The sequence below is a fragment of the Xiphophorus hellerii genome, chromosome 17 (genome assembly GCF_003331165.1).
Source record: "Xiphophorus hellerii strain 12219 chromosome 17, Xiphophorus_hellerii-4.1, whole genome shotgun sequence".
Classification (NCBI taxonomy): domain Eukaryota; kingdom Metazoa; phylum Chordata; class Actinopteri; order Cyprinodontiformes; family Poeciliidae; genus Xiphophorus; species Xiphophorus hellerii.
In genome coordinates this window covers 11415833-11442659 of record NC_045688.1, presented here as the reverse complement: position 1 = coordinate 11442659, position 26827 = coordinate 11415833, and the positions used below count along the sequence as shown (strand labels likewise).

The following is a 26827-nucleotide window of genomic DNA, read 5'->3' as shown; positions in this document are numbered from 1 at the left end:
CTTCCTTCTCTGTCTGCTTCACTGTTCGAGATAAAATCCCAAATTGTCCTCGGGCGGACGGCGGCGGGATTTTCTCCCAAGTGTCCACTAGCATCTAAAAACAAGCCAGGCGTTGAGCTGAGTCTAGTTTATTTAAGGATCACTCAAGCATTGCAGTAAAATCACAATATTCGAGTCCTCACAAAGGGAAACGTCACATAAAAACCCAATCAGAAGTACAAGTCAACAGCCGCAACCATTTCAAAGGATGTTAAAAGCAAATAACGCGCATAAAATCAACACAATCCATTCAATTTACTATTTATATTAAGATATACATATATATTTTAAGATCCTTTTATGTTATTTCAAAAGGCAACATGTTTTAATTTAAAGTGGTTCAACATGTTTTTTTCTGAGGGCTTTAGTTCTGGACAGAGGTAGCATAAAAGCAACAGGCTTGTCTTGTATAAAATCCTGTCTATTACAGCTGGGTAATTACTGTGAGAAGAGGCCAGAGAGTTTATGGAAAATCCAGACATTATGTAAAGAGAGAGAAATAAAAAAAGAGACTACATGCTAGTTAGTCATGAACCTTCATCCGTGATGGGCATCGATGCATAAAATGATGAGTTCTAAAGTAACAGCTAATCTTGCAGCTTTATTTGGAACTATTCCAGTCTGAATATCTCTTCTTGTATCGGCTTATTCACTTGGTCCAAGCTATCAAGACACATCTACGTACAGTTATGCATGCCTTGTTAAATTAATGGTCAATACTTATTGAAATTGGTTCAGCATTTCAATTCATACCAGTTCAGGTCGGTAGATGTGTCACTTCAGAAAAGTTTCATATAGAGGCCGTATTGCTCGATGTTTTCTTCAAATAGCAATCATAAAACAGCCAATTTATGTTCACATATGTGTGAATAAACACTGGCTCTTTCGACTACTGTGCATATATTATTAAAGCATTCCATATTTGAATTTAGTGACGTATGGCAACTGCATATTAATATTGGTTTACAAGATGTGGGAGATATCCCTGAAGCCATAGCCCTTCTATGCCAAACGTACTGCGATTCCTTCTTATTGTAATTGGAAAGTGACTGAATATAAAATGCAATATCACCTCCATATTCATTTGCCAACTCTAAATATATTACATCCTTGCATAGCTACTGCTGCGTCCTCTGCAGTTTCATCTGCGTGAGTCTCGGTAACGTTCTAAATGTTCTATGTACATTTGACTAGAACGTAATTCACTGACTTTGTTTTCAGCTGCAGATGTTCAAGTGAGCACGTTTTACTCCTTTTATGGGTTTCTTGAACAGCATTCTAAAAGAAGAATGAACAAATAGCGCATAATAACGCGTACGCTAATATAAACTATAATTCAATGAAATAACATCTAGTCTAAACAGAAGCTGCAACTCAACTTGTCCAGCTGCTCAGTGCTTCTTAGACAAAGTTCTGTACCCTGGTTTTACTAAAAAAACCTTGTCTGGATTTTCCTTTGTTTCCTTGTCGGGTTTTCTGGCCAAATCTTTCATCCTTTATTTCACAGACACTCAAATGGTTCATTTTCAGCCTTTCTCCTTCGCTGACAATTTCCACCGCTCATTACAAACCCGTAGCTGCTAAAGCTACAATGTGTTCAACTGAGTCACCGCCTGATGAAGCTGAAAATTGTTTGATTCTCCTCACCGGCTGATTACGTGGTTTGTTTTGAATACTTGGCTTAGAGATAATTAGCAAATATTGATATTCTATCCGAGGTGGTTAGCATTGTAAATGTGTTGGGTGTCTTGACAGTTCCTAGTCATGGAGCACACATACAGCTAAAATAACTTTACGAAGGAGAAGTCAGATGACGTTGACTGATTCCAATCATCTGTAGGAATTCTAGTGTAAAACGTTCCTGGATGAGAAGTAAGCAGACACCAGAACCCATAGCCCTTGGTGATGCCAGGTGAGGTTTTCACTGCAGAAGCACCCTGCTGTCCGTGTTGCTCCAGTAGCACAATGACCTTCATCCAGTAATTTCGTTCAGTGCTTGTGTTTGCAAAAACACAACGTGGATCACACATCGTTTCCATGAAAAACGCTGAAGTTCTAAATTAAAGGCTCTTATTTAGCATGCTAACCAACGCCATGGTTTTGTATCTTTTTCAACTAATCAAAAAAAACAACAACATGCATTTCCGTCATTACAAATTGTTTTTAGCAGCAGTAATACACTGAATCATATCCCCTAATCTGAGAGTTATTGACGTAAACATGCAGCCTTTGAGATTTTCACAAGAAATGTCATTTTCCTTAATGAACCTTAACCCAACCCTCAGTCAGCAGAGCTGTTATATTTTGACTCTGCCAGTCAAATTTCTGAGTTACTATGTCGCAATCCTGTATGACTTGACAATCCAATGACCGTTGAATGTATAACTGTTTATTCGCACTTCTTACCAGTTTGCATAACTCAATGACATGCACAAGCACTGCACAATCTCTATTTCACAACATGTGGAAACCAATTCAGGAACCTGAATTGGTTTTGGGACAATGGCAAGAGAAATTCACCGTCACTGGCTTCTGTTGGTAGTTCTAGTTGAAACTCACGAAGTATGTTACTGACACTACCCAACGGCAGCATGTTTCTCTCACTCTGTCTTCAGTCGTTAAAGAAACATGATCAGAAAAGGTGTGCGACCTTTTAAGTACAATTAGTGTAAAAAAAGAGGCAACCAAAAGAGGTGCTAGGGAAAGTCGTGTGGCAGCCATATTGGACACAGAATTCGGGCTGCTCTGATTTGACCTCCAAGTCAGAATTCCGACTTCAGTTGCATTTTCGAAGTAAAGAGTTTGAAAATCAATCTTCGGGTTGACCTATAGGTTCGAACATTGCTTCTCTAGAAAAGCATTCCCACAGCATGATGCTGCCACCACCTTGTTCCTCGGAGAGGATTCAAGGAAATATATCCACTGCTGGATTTTTTTTTTTTTTTTTTTGCCTCACGTGTGGGCCAAGAATCTCAGTTAAGGTTTCATCTTACCTCAAACTTTATGGGGGACATTTTATAGCTTCCTTCACACCACTCCACATTTGTAGAGTGCAGCAGATGATTGTTGCGGAGACAGATTTTCAGTGGATCTCAGACGGTGTATGGTGTGGGTCAGATATGGCCCTTTTGATACTTTTTTTTTTTTTTTTTTTCAATGTCAAGGAACTGTTGCGTGTCCATTTGGATCATATGACCAAAGACCGCAACCTCAGCGAGGAGGGGGCTGAGGGGGGCAGGCTCCATGTATTTCTTACCATCTCCTGAAGGGGAACTGGGTGGCTCGTCTTCTCCTACCTCTGCAAACGGAACTGAATCTTCAGTTCGTAGTTTGCATGGGCTTTCTGCGGTAAATGCCCAGCCGCGCTCGAAAGCTGCAGCTGCAGTATATTTTCAGTCACCGATGCGTTTTCTCGGTTATTTTTTTTATTATTACTATTTTGGAGAAGAAAACGAGAAAAAAAAAACAAAAAAAAAACTTTCACTTTTTGTGTGTGTTTGTTTTGCATGTGGCGGCGTCGATTTCCTGTAACCAAATCCCACGCACGAAGCGCGTCGAGGGTGAAGTTTGGCACACTTTTACGCGCCGTATCCGCCACATCTTGAGCGCATCGGCCAGCAAGCAGAGCTCGCCCGCTGAAAGAAGTTCGCGCATGAACAAAGGATCGGCTCCAGCAACACGTGTCATTAAAAAAAAAAAAACAACTCCCAACACGCATCAAGCTGCATTTTAGGTAAGTGGATCCTCGTGCTACGCTTTTCCTCCCCACTTTTGGGGCAGAAGCTTGATTGGGGGGAGGGAGGAAAAAAGTTGCGTTAAATAAACCGAAGCGGTCATTTCTTGCAGCGTCAGGAACACACCACGTCACTCTGTTCAGGAAACTCCCACTTTTTCCCCTTTCAGCTGGATCATCATCCACCCTACAGTTTAGAGGCAAAACTAGGTGAAGATTTGGGCGGAAAACGGCTTAACCATGATGACCGGATTTCGACTCAACTTGTCGCCCCTCAAAGAGCCTCTCGGCTTCGTTAAGCTGGTTGAATGGGTAAGTCAGATGCGCGTTGGTTTCATCTTTTTTTTTTTTCCTCATAGAACAGGGAGGTCCAGAGACCCTCCTTGGTGCGCATATGTTCCTTTGAAAACACCTAAATATGCACAGAGATCAACAGTTTGGCTCATTCCGATCAACTTTGCGAATTTAAATACAAAAAAAGAACAACACGCATACTGAGGCCTAATTTGCACCTGAAGGTTGAAGCCAGTTTTTTGTCTAGTTAAGCTGTATTTGCTCCTTGCATAAAAGTGCAGGCCTTACAAGAACCCAGTTAGAGATTAATACTCATTTAAGCAATAATTTACCCCTGAAAAACAGCTCTGAAGTACAAGAAACATGTCGGCTTTTGTCCAAAGGAGCAGAAGGTCCAGTAATCAGACGTGCATTAAGTGAATCCAGGTATATTTTCTGTTTTCTCATGATATCCACATTTACACACACACACACACACACACCCACACACACCGAGGACCACAAAGCAGCAGTCATCTGACTCAGGACAAGGCGGTGTGTGTGTGTGTGTGTGGAAGTGTGTGTTTGCTTTACATAAGCTTCATTTAACACAATGGATTTGCTTATTCATGCTAAGTGTGGAGCAAAAATTATTAATTGGGTCAGTAAATACCCACAAAATGTTTTTCTTTTTTGGTTTTTCTGGGAACTTTCGGAGACCGGATCTGTGCAACACCTGGTCAGGTTTGAAAAAAAGTAAACATGTCTAAATCTTAATTTAACACTAAATCTTACTGCCCTGTTTCCAGGAAGCAAACTTTAACTGTTTTTTATGTGTTGGTTCGAGAGAAGAAACACCATTGCAAGCAAATCGACAAGAAATGAGTAGGAACGAGGCTTAATAACATTTGTAAGTGAAGTTTTTGAGTGGCTCTAAAGTAATCTGATTAGTGTGTGAGTGATGTGGCCTCAACACAGAAACCTCCTCAGATGTTATCATTTGCGAGCTGCAAACAGGAAGCAGTATTTATTTGAAGAAATGTTAGAAGTCTCCACTGTTCATTCCATTTGACAGATGAAAAAACTTTCTATTGATTTTCTGATGTGAGTTGGTCATGTTTTAAAAGGTTTCCAAACAACAACAAAAAAAATCATACTTTTGTTTGTATTTTATTACATTTATTACAGTTTGTTTACATCTTGTACATATTTGAAATTCTCACCCAGATTAGATGCCAAATTTCTTTGACTTTTTCTTATTGGGGATGTTGACAACAGAACTCATTTGATTTTTCCTGGTTGTTGTAAATTGTGACGGAGTTTCCCAAATAAGCAAAGTAGCATGAGTAAGACCAAAAAATAATTAAAAAAAAACAAAAAACAGGAAGTGATGCAAAGGGAAAACATCTGGAGTTGAAGCATAGCAAGGTGAGAGCATGTAAGCACTTTTAGTGCGCGCGCGTGTGTGTGTGTGTGTGAGCGTGTGTGTGTCGGTTGTGCTGATGAGACAAAAATGAAGAGGTTTTTTTTTTTGTTTTTTTTTGAAAGAGCTTTCTCGAGGCTACCGTTTCCACATTCTTTTGGTCCTTTTAATGAAAGCCACTTCCTGCCTGATGCAGTGAATGCCTTCCAACAATTTTCTGTAACTTTTAGTTAAACAACAACCTAAACTTCAGGGATAAGTCAGACCTGTGGCCCACATTGGCTTTCCTCCATTCATTTAACGAGTCCTACGATGTTAAAGAGATGAACATCTATTTTGCAAAAAAAATCAAGATCTGGCCTACAGGGCAAGCTAACAGTTAGAACCTGAACAACTTACTCCCTGTTTTTCATAACAAAATGCCGGTCGAGCCTTCTGATTTTACTGAATGCTTAACATCAACCCTGGGAGACAAAAGCACGTAGCATGTTGTTGCCTTAATAAGGTCTTCCTCTAGGGTAGAAATCCCAATGTCATCTGTTTCAGCTACGGCCGCTAAAAGGCGGCTTATCTCAATGTAGGTCCACGTGAACAAAGTATAACATCATCTGCATAGAGGTGAACTTCACCTGTGAACGTGGGTTTTTGGGGGACTTCTTACAAGATTTGGACCTGCCTAAGCGCACTCACTCAAACCTAAATGTTGTCGTCTATTAAACAGCATCTTCTGATGAGCAGAATCAAATGCTTTGCTGAGATGTACACAGTGTTCTACTCGCTGTTCAAATCATTAAAATATGGCTTTTAGTTGAGTGTTTATTTCAGTTGTCTTTTTCTCCCCCAACCCCCAAACCACATCCTACTGGTTTTATTGTAGGAATATCATGGCATTTCCAGGCAGCCCTAAAACAAATTCTGGGTTTAGCCCCAGGCATTCCAGTTTTTCCTATATATCTCCCCTGAGATGAGTTGGAAGGGACTCAGATGCCTGGACTACCTCCAAAGATTTTGATGCAGAGGAGACTGAGTCTGCACTCCCTCGTCCTAAACTGCTCGCTGTGTCCCGAAATAACTCCATTTATGACCTCAGTCTTTCAATTTGCTATCTGTGGCTTATGATCACAGGTTAGGAGTTGGAAAGTAGATTGGCTGATGGATGGACATCTTTACTCGTCCTTTGTCTTTTGGTACAGTTCCACCTTCATCAGCGTCAAACAACAGTTTATTGGTTCTGTCACAGAAGACACAAATATTTCCTCTTTTAACAATTTATATATAAAAAAATTAAAACATTTTTTAACTTATACTTTAGTTTTTAAAAATGATCAGAATGTAAAGATAAATAACACTTGGTTTTATTTGTACGGTAACATGCAAAGAAAATTCTGACTTTAATCTCAGAGTTATTTTCATTTTGTCACAGTCATAATTGTCTAAACCATCAGGTAAATGGTCTTAAAACTCAAATCTGCCAAACTAATTTGGGGCAGACTTACAAATCCTATAATGAGGGGAAAAAGACATCATGTCATTATTTTCACATACCAACAACATAACTGACAACTGAACATGTTTAAAGTCAAGATTTTAAGATTAGTCAGAATTTTGAAAATAAAAATCAGATTTTTTATTTTTTCCCTCCCCAGCAGCGCCAATCCTCATCCGTGAAAAAAAAAAAACCCCATATACCTCGCCCTCATGACACATTTTTCCTCACAGTGCGTATGTCTAACTACCTCCGACATAAAAAGCTACACCAGGCGTAAAAGCTGAGCAACGTTTGTGAATGAGCATCAGCGAAATGTAGCGACTCCATCGTTCTGGGCTTGCCACCACCAACAACGAGCCGCGCTGTTTCAGGCTGACAGACTACGCCAGTCCAGCAGTGCGCTGGCTGGGGACTGACTTTGGCACATTTTCGCCCTGCGTCGTCATCATCACTGGTAGTGGGATAACATAATATCAGCAGGGCTTCGAATGAGCTTGACTTCTGATGGTGATCGTTTGTGCACTCGGGGAAGGCCTTGGCAGAGTCGCAGTCGCCCTGAAGACAAAAGGATTTAGTCTCTGTTGGTTTTAAGAGGGGAGAATTAGTGTCACATGGTCGGCAAACTGAATCAGATGCTTCTCTGCGCAAAGGAATTTGATGGCTGAAGGGGAGCTTAAGTGAAAACACATTGGCAGAAAATGTTTCAAATATTTGGATTTTCAAATATGTTGTGTTTTCGCTCGGTTTTTTAAAACAAAAGCTCTGCGGAACCGTCCAGTGTTATTGGCACCCTTTTTAATATTGTGTAAAAAGCGTAGGGTGAATGTAGCTTTGATTGCAGCAACATAACCAGACATTGTTTTTTTTTAAAAAACATAAATAATATTCAAAAGTTTGATAAGTGGCTCACTGTTAAATAAGATGAAGGATCAGTGATGCTGTGGGCCTGTTTCTCTTCCAAAGGTTCTGAGAAACTTGCCAGAGTGAATTACATCATGAACATATTGGGACATTTTAAATAAAAAAGCCAAGAAAAATATCTATATATGAAATGAAATTTACAGAAAAAGGTGTCAGACAAAAATAGGAACTAACCCAAATAAAAGTTGGAGTAATCGACATTTTTCTGAGTGAAATTGTACGACTGGGGGAAAAAAAAAAAATCAGATTTTATGTTAAGGATATTTATGCATCTTCAGCAGGGATGTACATATGGTTTTACTCTTGCAATATGTTAATTTATTCCAGTAGTATCAACAATTTTATTTACTTTTTTGGTTTAGTCATTATTTAACTGTATTTTCTGATGCTGGCGTGAGCAGCGTCCCTAATGTGTGTGTCTGTTTTTCGTCCACACAGCTCACGGCCATATTCGCTTTCGGAAGCTGTGGTGGATTCTCGGGTACGAACGTCGTGTCTCTCTTCTGCGGTGGTGGCATGAATGAAACCCTCAATGCCAGCTTTCACTACCCGTTTAGGTATAAATCTTCGATACATTGATGCTTCTGCTTTTGAATTCTGCCATGTATTGATTAGAGATTTGTGGCCAAATTCCAATTTCTGTATTTATTTTGTAACCCTGCTAATATTAATTTGACTCTGATGTCTCTTAATATCTATAAATAACAGAATTCACCTTCTGGTCATCAGTGCTCATTCATTATTTATATTAGGAGCAGAGGTGATGTCACACTGTGTGTGTGTGTGTGAGAAACAGCAGTCAATGGGAAAGCAATGTTTTGCCATTTAAAAACAGACAAAATTAATTAATTCCGACATAAAAAAAAAGCCTCCCTCTATCCCCAGTGTTAAAGTTTTAATTGCTTGAGCAACCAGTCTGTCTATTTTTGAGTTTCTGACCGGTCACTCTCTCATCACGGATGGTCCCAATCAGACAATTTTGGTCACTTAGCAGTGCATATGTAAAAAAAAATAATTAAATCCAAAAGATATTGAATAAACATGTTTTTGTTACTTTGGCTGTCCTCTATGTCATGGACAGGCTGAGCCAGGTCCCGCTCATCGATGGAAACATCACTATATGTAATCACTCTGTCACTACCACGCACCTGATGGGAGACTCGTCGTCCGCCGCGGAGTTCTTCGTCGGCATCGGAGTTGTATGCTTCTTGTACAGCATGGTAGCTCTGCTGGTTTACTTAGGCTACATGCATGTCTACAAAGACTCTGACTTCGGGCCTATTTTTGTGAGTAAATAAACTGAACAAAATTTAAATGGTTGACCATTTGTATTGTATTGTGAAAATCTTGTGTCTCTAGGGTTGACTTTTTTGCTTTTTTTTTGCTAGGACTTTATCATGACAGCAATCCTGGCCTTCCTGTGGTTGGTCTGCTCATCTGCCTGGGCAAAGGGTCTGCAGAACGTAAAGGACGCCACGGATACTGACGGAGTTAGTGGCACGCTAGCTGTTTGTAAGGGAAGGAACATCACGTGTGAAGTCACGGACTTCGCCAACATGCGGACGCTCAACATCTCTGTGGTAAGAAGAAATGCATGCCAGCAGCTAGTTTGTACTACTTTCAGACATCAATAACTGAAGCTGTCGATTAGTTGTAGAGCAAATGATTAGTCAAGTTTGATCATTTCAATCTCTTACCTAGCTTAATATTCTAGATTTATCTATGCATTTTCTTGTTCTGCTTGTGTATTTGCAGGTGTTCGGCTATCTCAACATGTTCATTTGGGCCGGCAATGCCTGGTTTGTTTACAAGGAGACTCGCTGGCACTCCCAGAAATTCTCCTCCCAACCTGGATCTGGAAGACAGCAGGTTCCTGCGCCAATCTAACACCAGTGCCCACTTGTTGTTATGCAAAAGAAGGAAAGGAAAGTCAAATATATATGAAGTATTGAGCTTTTATACATATCTAGAAAATGTTCTTGATAGAGGTGAGATTGTTTGAACCTGTTATAGGTAGGCTTTTTGCTTGTACTAACGTTGCACAAAGCCGTACTGGCATTCTGCAACCTAAATGACTTGACATCGGTTTACTTCTTGCACAATGACGGTCCTGAAATAATAAAATCCCCATTCTCCATATATTTCTTTGGAAAGTCTTGCAACTTAGAATAAAAGGTCTTTCTTGTATTTAACTTGTATCAAACATTTTTACCTTTTAAGTGGGCTTCACACCATCATGCAAGCTAAATGTACAGCAGAGGAATTAAAGCGACACCCAAATGATTTCCTTTGAATAAATGTATTCAAATCAAAGGTTGAATTACAAAATATCTGTAAATAAAACACTTTTATCTTAAGGCCTTTTTTTCCACATTTTCTCTAGGGCTCCCAATAAATGGGATGCCCTATTGTTTAGTTATAAATAAATGAATAGAAAAATATAAATTGCATTTAGTCATAAAATCTGTGTGAAATCTTTACAATTCTGTTGCTGTTTTTACTTGAAGCTCGTTCGCATTTAGCTCAAAAGTGTTTTCTTTCATGTTCTTTGAAATTCTTTACCATTTACCACCACCTAGTGGCAGGCGGTGGTAAGTGCAACTCCTGGTGAAACTAACCAAATCCCTACATTCAGCCACATTCATGGTTTGCTTTCAAGCTTCAAAAATGACTGTGTCAAGTTCTTTGACACAGTCATTTTTATATCAGGAATCTAGTTACTTCTATGGTGCTTAATATGATTGTGAGTTTTTTAAGTACAAGCCCAAAAACACCAGAGAGGCTGATAAAGATGCTCTGTTGAGTTGGAACCAAGGTACCAATTAACGAACTAAGAAATCATTTAGAATGTAGTAATAACATCTTTTTCATTATATTCCAATTTTCATCATTCATATTTTGCAAAATACATGACATTCTGCCAAAGTACTATTTGTTAAAGTTCATTTTATTGTTATCTGTTGTCCATTTGCTTAATTCTTGATGTGACACCAAACATGTTTTTGTACTTTACTTTGTCTTGAGTAAAATATGTTTTTGTTTCCCTTATGTATCCAAATGAATAGTTGAAAAGATATCTGCTTTCTTGGATGTGGCCTGCGTCATTTCATTGTATTTGTCAATAAAAGTGAATGGATTTTTTTTTTTAATTGAATTTAATTTGTATTTGATGACGTGTTTGCTTTTATACATGCACTCTTTCTCCTTCCGTTTTGTTGCACAAGTTTTAAGAACATTTTTAACTTTTGTGACGATGCCAGGTTTTACGTCGACATCTTTTTGACATAACCTCTTCTCAAAGCAAACAGTAAAACAATCAATTCAATGACATGACACAAAATGAAATCTTTTGCAGCCTCTAACTGAAACCCCACCATGGCCAGCTTCCCTGATCCTGAAAAACATTGCAGCACGATGCTGCCACTACCATAATGCGTCAATGGAGTGTTCAGTGGTGTTGGTTTCCCTCCTGTACTCGAAAGCTAACTTATGGTCTCACCTTCTTCAGCTTGTTTCCTCTATGTGACTTATTGCAAGCTGCAAACAACTGTTACTATGACTTTGTGCTGTGCAAACCAGAATGTGTTGCTCTCTTCACAGAATAGGAGCCTTGGGGTCTTGGGTTTGATACGCCTACAGCCAAAGTGGCTGTGCACAATGGCTGCTTTCTCTAATACAGAAACCCAGATGGTATGAATAACTTTATGATTAGTTGTACCTCCTAGTACAACTAACCACATTACTTAATAATGTGAATCTTATCCTTGAATGACTCATGACCGATCTCTTGACTGGGATCGTTTTCATGTTGAAAGGTATTTTTGGCATGCTATTTTTGTGATGAAAAGACCTTGAAGCCTTTCCAGGAGCTTTGTGTGTGAAATGGCGTTCTCTCATGAAAGCTTAGTGAGAGTTGATGTGAGTTATAACAACACATCATTTCCAGTATTGTCCACCACCACTGATCAGTGGATGAAGATGGATTGATTAATTATACAGCCATATCTTCATCTGCTTCCATTAAAGTTATGCATTAGTTTGCATTCACATGAAATCCAGATGAAGTAAATTAAAATTTGTGTTTGTGGTGTAACAAAAGGTAATAGGGATATGAATACTCTTCTAAGGAACTGTATGACCACTCCAGGTGTTTTTTTATATTTATTTTATTTACTTTTTGTTTTTGTTGTGGTCACTGATAGAAATAGATGGCTGTGTCTGAAGCCCTCGTTGTGCTTCACCAAGGCTGGATGTTGCAGAAAATGTGTTTTTAAGTGCAGAAGATAACGTAGCCATCTATAGATATTGCGTCTAATGTGTGGAACTGGCTTTCATAAACTAATTATTGTCATTTCCTGACCCCCAATTAGAACTGTAATTTCCAGGTAATCGTCAGCCTGTCTGTATCGAAATTGATGCTGATAGAAAACAAGGCTTGTATTAATATGTTAAACATTAAGTAAAAGTATAATAAATTTTTTTTTTTGCAACTATTTTACTCGGACTAAAGCAGCCTTTGCACTTGAAGAACAGTTTCTACCCATTGCCACAAGAGGGCAGTGTAGGGTCATCAGCTCCACTTGCTGAACCGTGCTGAAGTTATATTGCTCTATTTCTTATCAACAGATGTAATGATTTAGCTCCTACTGTTAGATTTTATTGTGTTATGTATTAAACTTAAAGAATTACTTTCGTTAAACAGGGTTTGGTTTTATTAGTTTTCCTCTATCTTTCCTTCTCCAATAAATAGGAGTGTTTTATTCATGTATATACTTATATATATATTTTAGCATTTGTGTTATTGCTTTCATTGTTCATTTCACCAGTCAGACTGCGCTTTGATGTTATTCCTAACCTTCAGCTTTTATTCATATGTAAGATATAAGTTCTTGTTCTACTATTTAAGAATTGTTCATATTTTTTTTAGCAATTTTATTAATCCTACAGTACATACAAGCTGTCATAAACAGTGCTACCCCAAATCATAAGGCTTATGCCATCATACTTTACATTAAATATTGCTTTACTTCCACTTTTCTTTATAGGATATTATTGTATTGTGTTAGAAAGCCAAGTTGGCCTTATAATTCTTGGTCTTTTCTTTAAACATTAATGGTTTACATTTGTTCTCTATTATTCTGGAGTCGTTTTTAGGGCAGCTATATGGAATTTAAATAAAATTAAATGAAATCTTGTTTGGTTTTTATTGCATTTTCTTCTTAATTGTTGAAAATGCCGCAATTATCTAATAATGCCAAGTATTGTGGATTTAAAGATTCAACTATTATAAACATTTCAAATCTTTTTGATATCGTGTATAGCCTAAGCAATTCAACAGTAAAGCAAACTAATATCTTACTAATATCTTAATATCTAATAGATAATTTATGCAATATTAATTTATTAAATCAAGTCCTTTTCCATACCTTCATTTTTAAAAATGTTTTATTTTTACTTGATAACTGTTTTTCCCATGTAGTTCCAGCGAACACAGTGAACTTTTGAACTCCCATCTAGCTCCCCTTTTTGTCACTCGACCGCTTGATCCGCCGGAAATGACCGACGTTAGCCGAAACCTTCCGACAGCGACGTCACCATATCTCGTTCTTTCGTTTTTCGCCTGCTGCGTGCGAAGAGAGAGAGAGAGAGAGAGAGAGAGAGAGAGAGAGAGAGGGGGAAAAAACGGCTCTCAGCAAAGCAACAAGAAGGAAGAGCAATGGCGACACTGGATCGCCAAATACCAAGTCCGGATACTTTTTTGTGCGAACCTTGGTCTTCCTTCGTCAGTGCGACTAAATTACGTTTTGTTGATAGTAAGTTGGCGCCTCGGTGGTGGTGTTTAGCTGACAAACTCTTCGAGGAGTGCGTGGTCCAACTGTCTCTGTGATTGAGTTGAGTAAGCTCCTCCACCATTCAGGGTCTGTCAGAGCCCCAGCAAAGTAACTGTCAGAAATATTACTACAAAATGCAGTATTAATAGCTCGCTTTGACAGCAGTGCACATGCGCGTACGCAAAGCTAAGCGTTTCGGTACAGAGTTTGTGCCTCTGACGCGCTCAGTCATGACGTGCTGAACTGTCCAGCTGTAAGTTTGTTAGCTTTTGACAGATCTACTTGGTGTGAGGAAGCTCCGCTCAGGCTGGCGCTAGCAGGCTAATGCTAACCCGATAGCCGAGCCTCGGGAGCTGCAGGGCTCCACGCATGGCTCCTAAAGTTTGTTGCGAACGCTGCCAATGTGTTTGTAAGCGGATGTTTTTGTCCACGCAGACGCAGTCTCGTCTTCGGATAACGACGACACCGACTCTCGCTGCCCCGCCGAAGCCGCGAAACTCGGCAGAAACGGTAAGGAACTTGCGCGAGCAGCGCCGTCACGTACCACACGGTGATGGTTTGTTATTGTTTTTACAGCACATGCATGGCGGCGTTTACGGCTCCATTTTTTTTTTTTTTTTTACCACTTCTGTGAGAAATTACGCTTATTTGGTTTCTCTGTATATGTGTAAACTGCGTATATATATATAAATGTTCATTGTAGTTTCAACGTTGGCTCCCGTTTTGCAGAATGCACACCTTTAATTTTGCGTGCCGTGTTTGATCCTCATTTCTGATTGTTGTGGTATATATTTAATTTAATTGACACAAAACTGGACTTATTAAGTAGTGGTTTAAACGGCGTTTAGTTCAAACATTCCCTAGAGACAGGATTTGTAATTCTTTATTTAATTTTGATGCATCATATTATTTTGATTCGGATCTTATTTTTTTATTGTATTTTTGCCAAAGCATGACTTTTTTTCCTGGTTGTTTTTTTTTATTAATTATGATCAGTCTATAACAACTTTGACGGTATAGTACCAATAAACATAAAAGAAAATAAATACTTAAGTGCAATAGTGGTTGATGCTGATCATTTTAGGAGGAGGGAGGAATTTCAGCCATATTGTTATTTTTGTGTCGCTTTGGATTTTATTCCTATTGATTCATACATAACCTAAAGGTATTATTAAATTTTGGAGATGAAAAACATATTTAAATGGAAATACCAATGTGAGTGAGACTGCAACCAGGAAGGCCAGCTTGGAACATATTCAGCTGTAATACTTCAAGGTCTGTCCTTCAAGGTTCTACTTTTAAAAAAACTGTGGTTCAATCGATATCATCCCAGTGTTAAACAACAATATTGCCTTGTCATGTTTTCCTAATGTCATGCAGCCCCACGGAGTATGTATCCAAAATAAAATAAAAAAACATTTTAAAAAATGGTTTTAAGAAACAGCTTGAAATGTTGCCAATTAAGAAAATTCAATTATTATTATTACTGTTTTTCCTGTGATACGTATGAATCAGTTTGATATGTAATGATCCTTTCATGCAGTTAAAAGATGACATAAATTACTTGCAAATAAGCGATGGAACTAAATTAAAATAGTCCGTAGTTAATTAACTGCAATTAATCTCATTTTAATTTTTTTTAATTTAAACAAAATAAGCAACCTTTCCACTTCAAACACTGCTAAATAATTGAATCAATGGACATGAGCTCAACAATGTGAAGACTATTAAACATTATATTTTTGACAGAACACAGACATAAAACACAGCCCTGATTAATGCTATTTTATTAAGCATGATCTCTTTATTTATCTTTGTTTACTTTTGCCATATAGATAGTGAAACATCTTAACTAACACAATATTTGGCTGACTTAATTGAAATGTATTCCTCCTAAAGTAAATCAAACCTGGCTATGTTAGACTAGACAGTTAACGGGAATAAACAAACAAAACGAAACGAATTATATTCATTTTAGGAGGAAACATATAATAATGTCAAGAATGTTTACATTATTTCGCCAATGTGGAATCTCCAAAATTGAACCAGCAAGACCTAACAGACCAAACAAGAACATGTCTTTTGTTTTTTAGGCATAATTTACCGGTCAAGAGATTGATTGAGGTCATTTTGAAGTTTGCAAAAATGTTTAAAAAACTTTAAACATTTTTTAATGTATCTGCCACTTTGAGGAAAAGTGGCAGATAGCCTGACTACCTCAGCAGAAAGGTCTACTGTTCTGCACAAACAGCACCTAAAAACTACTACAAATTTTAGCTCGTTTGTCCCATAACTTTATAGCAGAGATAACATAATGCTATTGTAATTATAAATAGTTTAACTTAGCACATGTAGGAATATTTGCTTTCTTTCCTGATTTGAATTAAAGCAGTGGGAGGCAATTGCAGACCCGTCACATGCATCGTCAGTATTGTTTTCAGTGTGATGGCTCAAACCACTCGTTTTAAGTGTTGGAGGGATGTAGGCTGTTTGCACAGACGGTATGACTCGGGGGAGGAGACAAGGGGGTCGACTTGATACCGTCTCACTCCAACCTCCTGGAGGGGACAGACCCAGAGGAGATCCTCCACACCTCACTACACATAAATACCCTGCAGGAACATCATAGGCTTCAGTGTGACACACTTGAGTCGTCCCCCTAAAAGTTTGAGTGTGCCACAGCACATACCCCCCCCCCGTAGGAGGACGGTGACGCACGCTTGGAGCCGGGGAAACTCTTCTCACTCTTGCTGGTCAGATACCAGCCTCCCCTCTCCTCCTACGCACACTCAACATGTCTCGTCTCTGTCTTCCCTTCTGTCAGAGCAAGACTGGAGCGCTGCTTACAGAATTGCTGATCTGCTGGCAACATGACACCACGGCCCGCTGGGACCGATATGCAGACACAAACAATCGGGGGGGTGGGATGTTTCAAAGGCTTTATGGATAAATCAGTATCCAGCAGAACTGCGACTGATCTGTGATTGAGACGTGGCTTCGACTTTTAGCGCCATTGCCCTGGCAGAATTTAGAGAGATGGCACGAGGGCCAGTTTGGCTGTAATTGATGTGCAGCGCAGGTCATTATCACTATCTGCCTCTTTCTCGTATTCACGCATACACACGGCGGAAATGATGGCAACCTACAGAAACTTGGCCTGATTAGACATACAGCCACTGGCATGATCTCATTACAACTAGACGGCGCTCTAATGTGGCTATTTATGGGTTAACGTACCTCTTTAGTTCATGTCATTGAGACCATTACGCTATTATTGTAGTGCTGCAGATGGCACCTCGGTTTACAATGCAGGGAAATGGCCCACGTTTTTGTAGGTCTCGGCTCTGCGCCATTTCCAGTACGAGTGATACTTTGTTGGTCGAAGCAGATGAGAGTGTTTGGAAAGTGGCAGTCTGGGAATTAGTCATGATGTGAATGCTACATGTTCAGTGCTGAAATTCGTCATGCCATCCATGTCAGCCTTAAAGTCCAAAAATAGAGCGACGACATTTGGGGAATTTTGTAAAAATCTCTTATAGTGCCAAACATTTCAGATATAGCTTTGAATAATTTATATTTATTTGAAGTGGGGGGGGGGAAAAAACCTCAAAAATCATATATCCAGACATATTTATCTAGAATCGGTTTCGATTGTAGTTTCAGTTTTGTTTTTAAAACAATTATTGCTAGTCTCATCAAACTTGGAAATACTCTTACGCTTGCAAACTGGCCTTTGTGTGTAAACAAATATGGATTGATTTTTACAACACATTTGAATGTTTTGACGGCAAACATTTAGTACATGTACAATGTTTCCATGAAAAAGAAAGGATTAAAAAAGCTTTTGTAGATACTAATTAAATTGTCAGATTATAAACCTTGTTTAGTGAAACCTAAAATACAGTTTGTCAAAAAACAAAATAAAATCCAGACTTTTATTTAGCTGTATTAACAGTTTAGGGGGGGGAAAAAAAACAAGACTCCCTAAAAGTATCCAGTCCTTGCAAATTAAAAATTCATTTCTGATCATTTTATTTAGGTGTCTCTTTCTTGTGTATCTCTCAATGCGATTCAAATCAGGACTTCATTACTATGGAAAACATATGCTGATCATCAAAGTGCAAAATACTGGGAGGAGGATGTGCAAATGCATTGACTTACCACACCCAGTGTGATTTGTTAAACCTAACCCAGGTTGCGGGGCCTGTTTTTGCGTCTATATTCAGCATGTTTGAAAGGCAGCTGCTATTTGACACAAAGATGTCTGCAGTCACTGTGGCGAGCAGGAGGCATGGACGCAGTGACAGAAAACATTACTTGTAAAATATTTGGAACAATGAAATAATTCAATATGAAAACAATAAAATGTAGAATAAAAATATCTTCCTGATTCAAGGGCGCAACACTCCTCTACCCCCCTTTATTTCTGTCCAATTGGAGCACTGATCGCCACCCGTATGACTTTGTTTATAAGTTATATTTTGCTTTTTGAAAAAATACAACAAGAAAGCAAACCACACGAAATGGGGTAAAAAAAAAACAACAGTCTGCTTTTGGTCTGGACCGAGCAAGACTTTCCTGATGTGAATTCACCCATTCCTCTGTTCTTTGAAAAAGTAGCATAAACGTGGCTTCTTGTGATTGCGAGCGTGGCTGTGGAGCATTAGCCAACTGCTACTTCTCTTGTTTACTCTGTCGGACCAATAATTATCTGGTTTGCTTGTTCAAAATACAGCTCTAGTCAGAACTGTAACCTCAGCCTGAGCATTACCCTAAAATCTTCAAATAACTACAATATAAAGACTCCCGTAGGTTCGCCATTTTTATGTTCATATACTCAGTAAAACGTTCTTCCATGTTCCTATTACTCAAAGCTGAACTGAGAAAAACATAATTCAGAGGACAGGAAGAAGCACATCGTTTGCATTTGATTTGGCAGATGCAAAGGAAATTGGTCTCTTTTTTTTCCCTCCTCTCCCTGCCCAGGTTCTTTTATACCAGATCTTCGGAACTAGCATTTTGCAACAAATCTTATGAGAGTTTCTCTTTTTTTTTTTTTTTTTCCTCAAGGCCTCGGTGCTGTCCTTTTGAATATTATTTACTTTGCTCCGAAAAGGATCACAGAAAAGACCCAAATCGAAACAACAGTTGGCACTTTTTCTGTTTTTGCCTATTCATAGCAAAGACATAATTAATTCTTGACGCCCAGGTTGCTGCTTTCAGCACCGAGGGATTTTTCAAGAGTCACTGTGCACACTCGACTCCCATGTTTCTATCAATGCCAGCACTAACCAGACCACCTCTGTCGCACACCTGAACATTTTGTGCATTAGACGCGGTTCATTGCTGAATTCAGGGTTTGAACTGTAGATAAATTAGAATTGAGTTGAAATTTGTGGTGCTTTGGCAAGGTTAAATCGGGATATGAATTGTGGGTTGGCTCTGTGCTTTTAGTTGTGCAAAGGGCACATTACTGTGAGTGTAAACACAAACTGGGAAGCCTGACTGTAAGTAAGGAAGCAATCTCAGACAGAGATGCAAAAGAAAATTTTATTTTATAGTGAGACTGTTGATTGCATTGATGGTATACAGAAAAAATAAACAATAATTGATGCAAGTCTGGATCTGTATATTCTTGTCAGTGATGAGGTATAAAGTGAGAGATTAAATATTGTATATTTTTTCTTTACTAGCTAATTTTACTAAGATATGATTTAATTATTGCAATTTATTTTTGCTATAATGCGATTTTAGCGAGTGCTTGTCATTTCTCCTGTTTGCCATTTCATACTTTTATATTTTTGGTAGTTTCAACTATTTTAGCTCCAAAAGGAAGCTTCTTCTGCCTTTCAGGCTTCCATTTTGTACCAGTAAACAAAAAAAAAGAAAAGAAAAAAAACACAGTCATGAACAGTAAAAAAGCTCAAATATCACATTTTATTCAATTCTATATTTATTTTTTTAGAATTTGCATTACACAGGCCAAACTTCATGGGACCTCTTGCTGGTAGATCTTGCTTATTAAAATCACTCAACCACATTTGACCTGGAACCGAATATAGAAATATAGAAAATTACTTAAGTCCACTGTGTCAAAGCTGGCTTGAAGTGAATTGACGCATCGTCAGAACAAAACGTCCCACGACGGATGGCTCCATTAAGCGACCAAAACTAGAAAGGTTCAAAATGGCTAAGGGGTGAAATTTCTCTTCAGAATATGATCATTTGATGTTGGCTGTTTTTTCCACGATGCGGCTCCATTAGTAGAAAGCGTCGTCTTGCGGCAGTTGTGTTAAGCTGTATACAAACAGGGCTTTCACATACATATGTTGCCAGCTCGGTAAATGAGTTGGTAATTTTGCTAACAGACGTGTTTCGGTTAGTCATATGACCCCTCTTCACCAAAATAATTACTCAAGCACAATGTGAGACAATATTGTGGCATTTTCATTAACATTTAATGAGGAAACCTTTATTTTCTGATTGTTTTTTTTATTATTAAATACACTTATTTGAATTTAAAAATCCTTATAATATGTTGAAAATACATTTGTATGGAAACTGATATGCTTTTGGGAGAAAATGTCCAGAGCTGATGCATTTTTCATGGGTTCAGAACCATTTCCTTTTCATACGCTGTCCGTACCTTTCTGTTACTTTCCATTAACAGTCAGCTGGCTGAAAGAAGACTCCCACAGTTTTCACTCCATGATTTAAAAAAAAGCACATATTTAACTATTAAAAAATATTTTTAGTCATAAAAAATGATGTACAATGAATATACAGCTGAGAACGTAGAAGATACAGTCGCTTTCTGGCCAAGCAACAAATTAGCCAATGTTACAATATTTTGGAAAGTATTTATTATCAAAATAGTAATAAATGGATGCTAAACTTATTATCCCTGTAATATTATTTGCTGACGATTAACTTGTTTTTCTATAATCTAATCTTGCATAAGTAATAATGTTCAATGAAATTAGATGATGAGCTGGATTTAAGGGATTATCATCACAATTTTCCAAAATCCTTAACTAGTATAAAAAAATGATACTTAGTGAGAGAGTTGAAGGGTACAAATAAAGCTAGAGAGCCTAATTTACATTTTGAAGTTGAGTTTATTAACCTAATTGTTTCATATCTTTATGGAACCATCCTCTTTCTAAATCTCGTGTCACAGTTGCAGAATCTAGAGTGTGTTCTTTTTTTCTTCACATTCTCTTGTACTTGTCGCTCAGTTTTCTCGAGTACATTATTCTGTGTCAGCGTATCTTTTTACCAGAGAAAAGACATTGTGTGTGGAGGTGTTCAGATGTGCGAAGGTGTCCAATTGTGAATATCTTGACAGGCAGGACTTGCACAGTCTCTGGTATTATACCTGAAGAAACAATGCCCCCCCTACACACACATGCACTCACAAGAAGGTGAGGGAATTTTAAGTTTCAGAGGCTTTTATTTTTGCATAAAGAGTAAAAAATTTACATTCACCAACCACGTTGCTTGGTGCACATTGGTACAATTGCTTGTTGACATAAATATCAAATCGGACTATCATATCATTGCAGCTCAATGCATTTAGGCATCTAGTTGTAGTAAAGATGATTTCCTAAAGTTAAAACCTAGCATCAGATTTATCAGATGATAAATAATTTACGTGTTATTGTTTGCTAGTACCAGATAGACCTGGTCTTAGTTTTTCAGATGTACTTGTAATATTTTGACAAAAATCTCTGAGTGATGTTTATAGCACCTTGTTCAGTTTACGCAATGAATAATTATGGTAGTCCTAAAAGTAAAATTGGATCCAACCCGATACTATCAAGGTATACCTAATAACGTGGTCAATGACTGTATACAGCTTTAAAAAATCAGTTAGGTGAACCATGCTGACAAACCACATCAGTGTCATAACTCTGCTTCAAATGACATCATAGTTCTCTAAATTATTTATTCGCACCAACCCTTAAAGTTGCATTAAGATTGCTGCGGTCATGAAATGCGTCCAGCTGACCGGGCCCAGTCGGTTTGTGACCGTCCTGATGGTGTGAACGTAATGCAGTCCCTTCTGACCTGGTAAACGCGCATTAGCGCTTTCATTCGCACGCTCTTGAAGATTGGCATCACATGCACATTCCATACATACAAGTCAGTAGCATGGTACAGTCCAGCTGTGAGACTCTTTGCCAACAGACACTTAGTATGACTCTGTCTTAGTCCCACAAGTTGACAGCAAACTCGCCAGTAATGCAGGGTCATCACAACACGAACAGTCAGGCACCCTCACACACACACACACACACGCCCCCACACACACACACACACCCCCACACACACACACACACACACACGCACACACACACCGATACTTAGTGCACACACACACACACACACACACACGTCTCACATACAATCCCCCCCCCCCCCCCCCTTCCTTCTCCTTCTTCTTGCATGCTTACTCAAACACGCGCACCCCCTCCCTGTGAGTGTGGCTTAAAGCCCGTGCTAATAAGTACTGTGATTTCTGTCAGCAGCGCTTGTTTAGGTTCAGGAAGATTAGCTTCTGGAAGCTTAGCCAGAAGAGAAAATAGCTGCTTTTAAATGGACATATTTGTGTGGTTTTTTTTCTTCTGTATTTATTATAAGCATGTGTTTTTCTTGAGTGGGTGGGAGTGTCTCTTGTAGCTTGAGGGATAATGATGCTGTACTCCATCCATAACAGTGTGCACTTCTAGCCTTCCTTTCAGAGGACAATTTGTCACCCGGCTGTTTCTTCTTGAGATAAGAAGACTGTAATCAATCACTTATCTCTTGTTGGCTCTTCTAGGCAGCCAGGAAAAGTAAAAGAATACAAGTTATCAAAACACCATGATGGCCTGGCTGTGTAGTCTTTGGAAAAGAGAGCACACATGGTCAATGCTAGCAGTAGCAAGGAACACTAATCCAGCTGTACTATCTATAGCAAAGTAAAACAAACAGTATGCAAAGTTAGTGGCAACAACGGTTCTTAAAGGAAAGTGACAAAAACACAAGCATTGAGGAGTTTGTTGTACTTTCTATGAGAAAACAGGACAAAAAGAGAAACTCACCTAATGCTTCAATTAGCAAGTAGCCAATTGAAAAATGAGTTTAGAGTACTTTCTACGAGGAGAAAAAAAGTCCCTAGAGTAAATGTAGATAATGGGAATAATCGCAAGACAGAGTTAAACGCAGAAGCCGTGCCCTAGGAGTATGAATAAGGAATTAAAAGCAGTAATGGTTCTGTCAATGTCTTCATCCAGAAAATAAATTAAGGTTAACACAGGCTCATTGCGTCAGGCCTAGTTTCTCTAGACAGCAAAAGACAAAGTATGCAAAGTTAATAACAGCAATAGATCCATGCAGAAAAAGAGAAACTTGTTAAACAGAGAATGAGTCTGAATTACTTTCTTTGTAAAAGTAAAGCTAGTTAATTGGAAAGCAAACAGCTAATTATTCAGCTGGTTATCCAAGAGAAAAGAAAAACTGGGAGACAACCAAAATGACTAAATTTGTGTCACTCTTGTTATATTTTTATCAAAGCAGCTGAGGAAATTCAGTAGAAATGTATTTTCATCATTATTGTTGACTGAGTGATCCTTTCTATTCTTATTATCGCACGCAGCTTGTATTTTGGCGATTGGAAATTACAGAAGTGTAAGAAATCAAACTAAATAATACGTTTGTTTTCCAAAGGAGATGGTTTTTGGTTTACAACTAATCGGAACAATAAAGTACGAGGAAGATGAAATCAGGCCAGGTGGGTGGTGCGTTTTACTTTGAAGCGGTGCTCGAAATCTGTTCATGTGCTTCGACGTTAAAACAAAGCAAGGTGGGCGCTTGCTTGTGCTGCTTTCTCCTTTAAACGCGCTGCTCCAGGGGTTCCAGAGTAGCCATCAGCACAGTTTGTTTTATCAGTTTGTTCCCTTGAGTCAGGCTCTGTGATGCTGCTGCCTCGGCAGGTGGCTTCAGAGCAAACTGCGCTGTCATCCGCTGGCTTATTGAACAAATAGAACCTGTTGCTGCTGCTGCTGCTGCTCTTCATGTAATTCCCTATTGGTTTTGCAGCTCTCGTGTAAAACGGAACGCACAGACACTTCTTTGCCTCCGCCACCTCCTTAAAACCGTATGTACTGTATAAATATGTTTATGGTGACATTAAATTAGGACATTAAGTTACTTAACAAGGACAAAAGCAAGCAGTAGGAAACAATTCACCTCTAATTTGGAAAGATTTATCATTTAAAGGATCTGGAGCGTACAAAACGTATTTGTTGCAGCATAAACAAGGATCTGATCCATGCAAATGTATTCAGCTGCCAACTTGTACAATTTCTGTCTTTCTCATCATTTTGCACAATTTCTTCTTCAGTGATTAACTATAGCAGCAAAGTAGGTTGCTATGGACTCCTGCTTTCTGCTCTAATTGTGAGCTTCAGTGCAGCTCCTAGCTTTGCACAGATTTGTTTTGTTTCTTTGCTATTTAGTAACAGACAGAGCCGACAGCTGATTACAACTTTCCTTTGTTAATTCTTACCACATTAGAACGGAATGCTGTGTTGTTCGAAACGTCGAATATAAAAACATTGGGGCTGTCCATGTCAATGAAGTTAATCTTTAAATGGCGTTAGCTTCTGTCGTCCAGAAGGTTTACTACTTCACTTTTAGAGATAAAGTAGCTGATCTTTTTAGGTTGTTCTGAAACTGCTTGTAGCATTTGCTTGTAGCGCTAGCGCAGCCAGCCTGTGTCTTCATTAGGCATTTCGTTTTTCCTGTCCATGTGCCTCAAACGGAAAGTACCTTCAAACAACGGATTTGTTTTCCTTGTCGGCTATTATTGTGACACCTCCAGTTGGTACGCCATGTTTCTTCTTCCTCCCATATCAATATCGCATCTTATTTGTCTGTCTGTTTCAGAGATGCTTGTCTGCACCCATTTCCCTGCTTTGGAGGATTTTTGTCTTGTTGTCTGCCATGTCTGCAGTAAGGTGGTGACTCCTCAGGGCATCCTCACACATTACGGTAAGGCAAAGACCCCGAAGGCCAAACTCATACACTTGTGCTATTTTTATACTTACTCTGCTAGCTTATGTTGTGACTACAGCTCACAGAGAGGTCAAAATACACACACATCCTCACACTTTTGAATAGACTAGAAATAACATTTATTGTCCCTGTGACAGGCAACTGGAAGATTGTACAGTAAGGGAAAATGTTCAGCATAATAAAAAAAACAAAAAAACACTGTGCAGTTATTAAAAATAGCTCCAATTCAAAGAAATGTGCTTTATGGGAAGACAGACATTTAAGGCCATATTCGTACACTACTGAAATATGCTCTACACACTCACACACAGTGTGACAACCAGATCGATACAATAACTGGTGATTATCACTCCAACCTGTCATTTATGTAAGCGCCCAGGCGCCACACGTTTATGCCCTCTAATAATCAGCAGCAGGCAGACGAAAGCTGAGAAGCTCTAAATAATTTACAGGTGGAGTTTTGTAAACAAGTGTTTTTGTCTAACAAATGGGTACACCCACTAATGTGTGCCCTCTTTTATGATAGGTCTTTAATAATCACTGTGGTACTTTCTGCTGATTTGCTTAGAACAGTATTCCAGTGCATCAATATGTAAAAACAAATATTATGTGGATGGGAAATGTCTAAACAGGATGTTAGCGGACAGGATCCGCAAACTTCAATGTATTGTCTACCTTAAATAAATATTCTAGTTATAGAGTATGTCTTTGCCAATTAATCCTGAGATATAGGTGTTGATTGTATTGAGCTCTGGACTTTGACTAGGCCATTCCCTTGTGGCTCTGGCAGTTTCATGGCATTATTTGCCCCAATGATGTGAATAATTAAATTTTTCTAAATTTTATATGTAAAGAATTTGTGAAAACCCTGTTCTTCACTACCATCTACTTAAGGATTATCCTCGACTTTGTTTTGATTCGTCATATATGATTCTGAGCGGGGAAGATGAGGGGATAGGCACAGGGTCACGCTCGGTGAACACACACACACACACAAGCAGACTTTTCCTCAGCATGGACAGGAAGGCGGGCAGAGTTGCACACACATCCTCACTTTCTGTTTCTCAACAGAAGGAGGTCAGCGCTATTGTGGGATACACACTCACAAATAAACTCCTGGCAACCACTGTTGTCCTGTCCATACTCCTGTCCCCTACAGCGACCCCGGTCCCCCCCCCACTCCACCCACTTTACTCTTTTTGGCAGAGTTTCTGCTTGGTTGGGTGACATGTGTGAAGCACATTCATGCACATCAACGCTCGCAGTTGAGCAAGAGAAACATCCAACTTTTCCTGTTAAAAAAGTGAAGTGATTCTGGAAATTCTGCAGCAAAAAGACATTTTATCATAATTTCAAACCAAATTCAAACTATTTTATTGCTTTAGCCAGATACTTCTTGGTTTCTTTAAAAGAATATTATGGCATGTCAAAATGCTCCAGCTGACCTTCCCTTTAAGATCCCTTTAAGAGCTCACCCAGTTTATATAGTTTCATGATGCGCGATGTACTTCCTTCTATTGTGGCGCATCCTCACACGCGCCGTCGTTCCCCGCTGGGGTTTGACTCTAAACGTTGTGACGTACGTAAGCGTCATATTTTGTCTTTGTGTTTATTCATCGAGGGCTTCGCTGTTGTGCTCGACCTGCACATCAGAGCAGCGCCGAGGTTTTACAGCTACACACTGAAGGGAGGGCCAGGCTGGCTGCCTCAGGGCATCCCTGCCTCCTGGCTCTGCATGCACCATTTGCTGCTCATATCTGCTGCTTTGGAACATCGGAGGGATCTGAGGCCAGTGGATGTGTGCAGATGATGAGGTTGAAGGGAGAAAATGGAGCACGGTGGAATGTTTGTTTTTAGACTTTATTCCCTGTCCCATTGTCTAGAACATCCATCTGTCTTCCAGTCACCCATCAATTATTCATCTGTTGGTCATATATCCATATGTTGATTGTAGGCCTGTGACGATAACAAATTTTCCTGAGCGATTAATTGTCTCAAAAAATATTGCAATAAACAATAATATTCTTTGAAGACCATTTTAAACTGATGTAATGGTA

General features: G+C 38.9%; 2 protein-coding genes and 1 long non-coding RNA gene across 5 annotated transcripts in view; 2 read left to right on the top strand and 1 right to left on the bottom strand.

Moving 5' to 3' along the window:
* Positions 1–3574: 3574 nt before the first annotated feature.
* On the top strand, positions 3575–11032 carry sypl1 (synaptophysin-like 1). 2 transcript variants are annotated; one of them, XM_032590137.1, is made up of 6 exons: positions 3575–3772; positions 3943–4084; positions 8317–8435; positions 8960–9164; positions 9267–9458; positions 9634–11032. In XM_032590137.1, the coding sequence occupies exons 2-6, from the start codon at positions 4013–4015 to the stop codon at positions 9763–9765; spliced, it is 720 nt and encodes a 239-aa protein (XP_032446028.1). In that variant the 5' UTR covers positions 3575–3772; positions 3943–4012; the 3' UTR covers positions 9766–11032. The 2 variants fall into 2 exon arrangements, with proteins under 2 accessions (XP_032446028.1, XP_032446027.1); XM_032590136.1 differs by having other exon boundaries at positions 3886–4084.
* A 2273-nt stretch (positions 11033–13305) lies between these two features.
* On the bottom strand, positions 13306–14174 carry LOC116737129 (uncharacterized). Its single transcript, XR_004342742.1, has 2 exons — positions 13647–14174; positions 13306–13501 (listed from the first exon to the last, which is right to left on the bottom strand). It is a non-coding gene; the product is annotated as an uncharacterized LOC116737129 (long non-coding RNA).
* Positions 13528–26827, top strand: part of atxn7l1 (ataxin 7-like 1) — a 32566-nt gene continuing 19266 nt past the window's right edge. The window contains exons 1-3 of one of the 2 annotated variants that reach the window (XM_032590133.1): positions 13528–13691; positions 14145–14219; positions 24642–24746. In XM_032590133.1, coding sequence (XP_032446024.1) covers positions 13595–13691; positions 14145–14219; positions 24642–24746 — 277 coding nt within the window. In that variant the 5' untranslated portion in view covers positions 13528–13594. Of the gene's footprint in view, positions 13692–14144; positions 14220–24638; positions 24747–26827 lie in introns of those variants that run through there. The other variant, XM_032590134.1, reaches the window with a different exon arrangement.

Coding starts and splice junctions, on each gene's coding strand:
- sypl1 (XM_032590137.1), top strand. CDS start 4,013: ATGATGACCGGATTTCGACTCAACTTGTCGCCCCTCAAAGAGCCTCTC. Junction 4,085..8,316: donor TCGTTAAGCTGGTTGAATGG/GTAAGTCAGATG, acceptor TCGTCCACACAG/CTCACGGCCATATTCGCTTT. Junction 9,165..9,266: donor CTGACTTCGGGCCTATTTTT/GTGAGTAAATAA, acceptor TTTTTTTGCTAG/GACTTTATCATGACAGCAAT.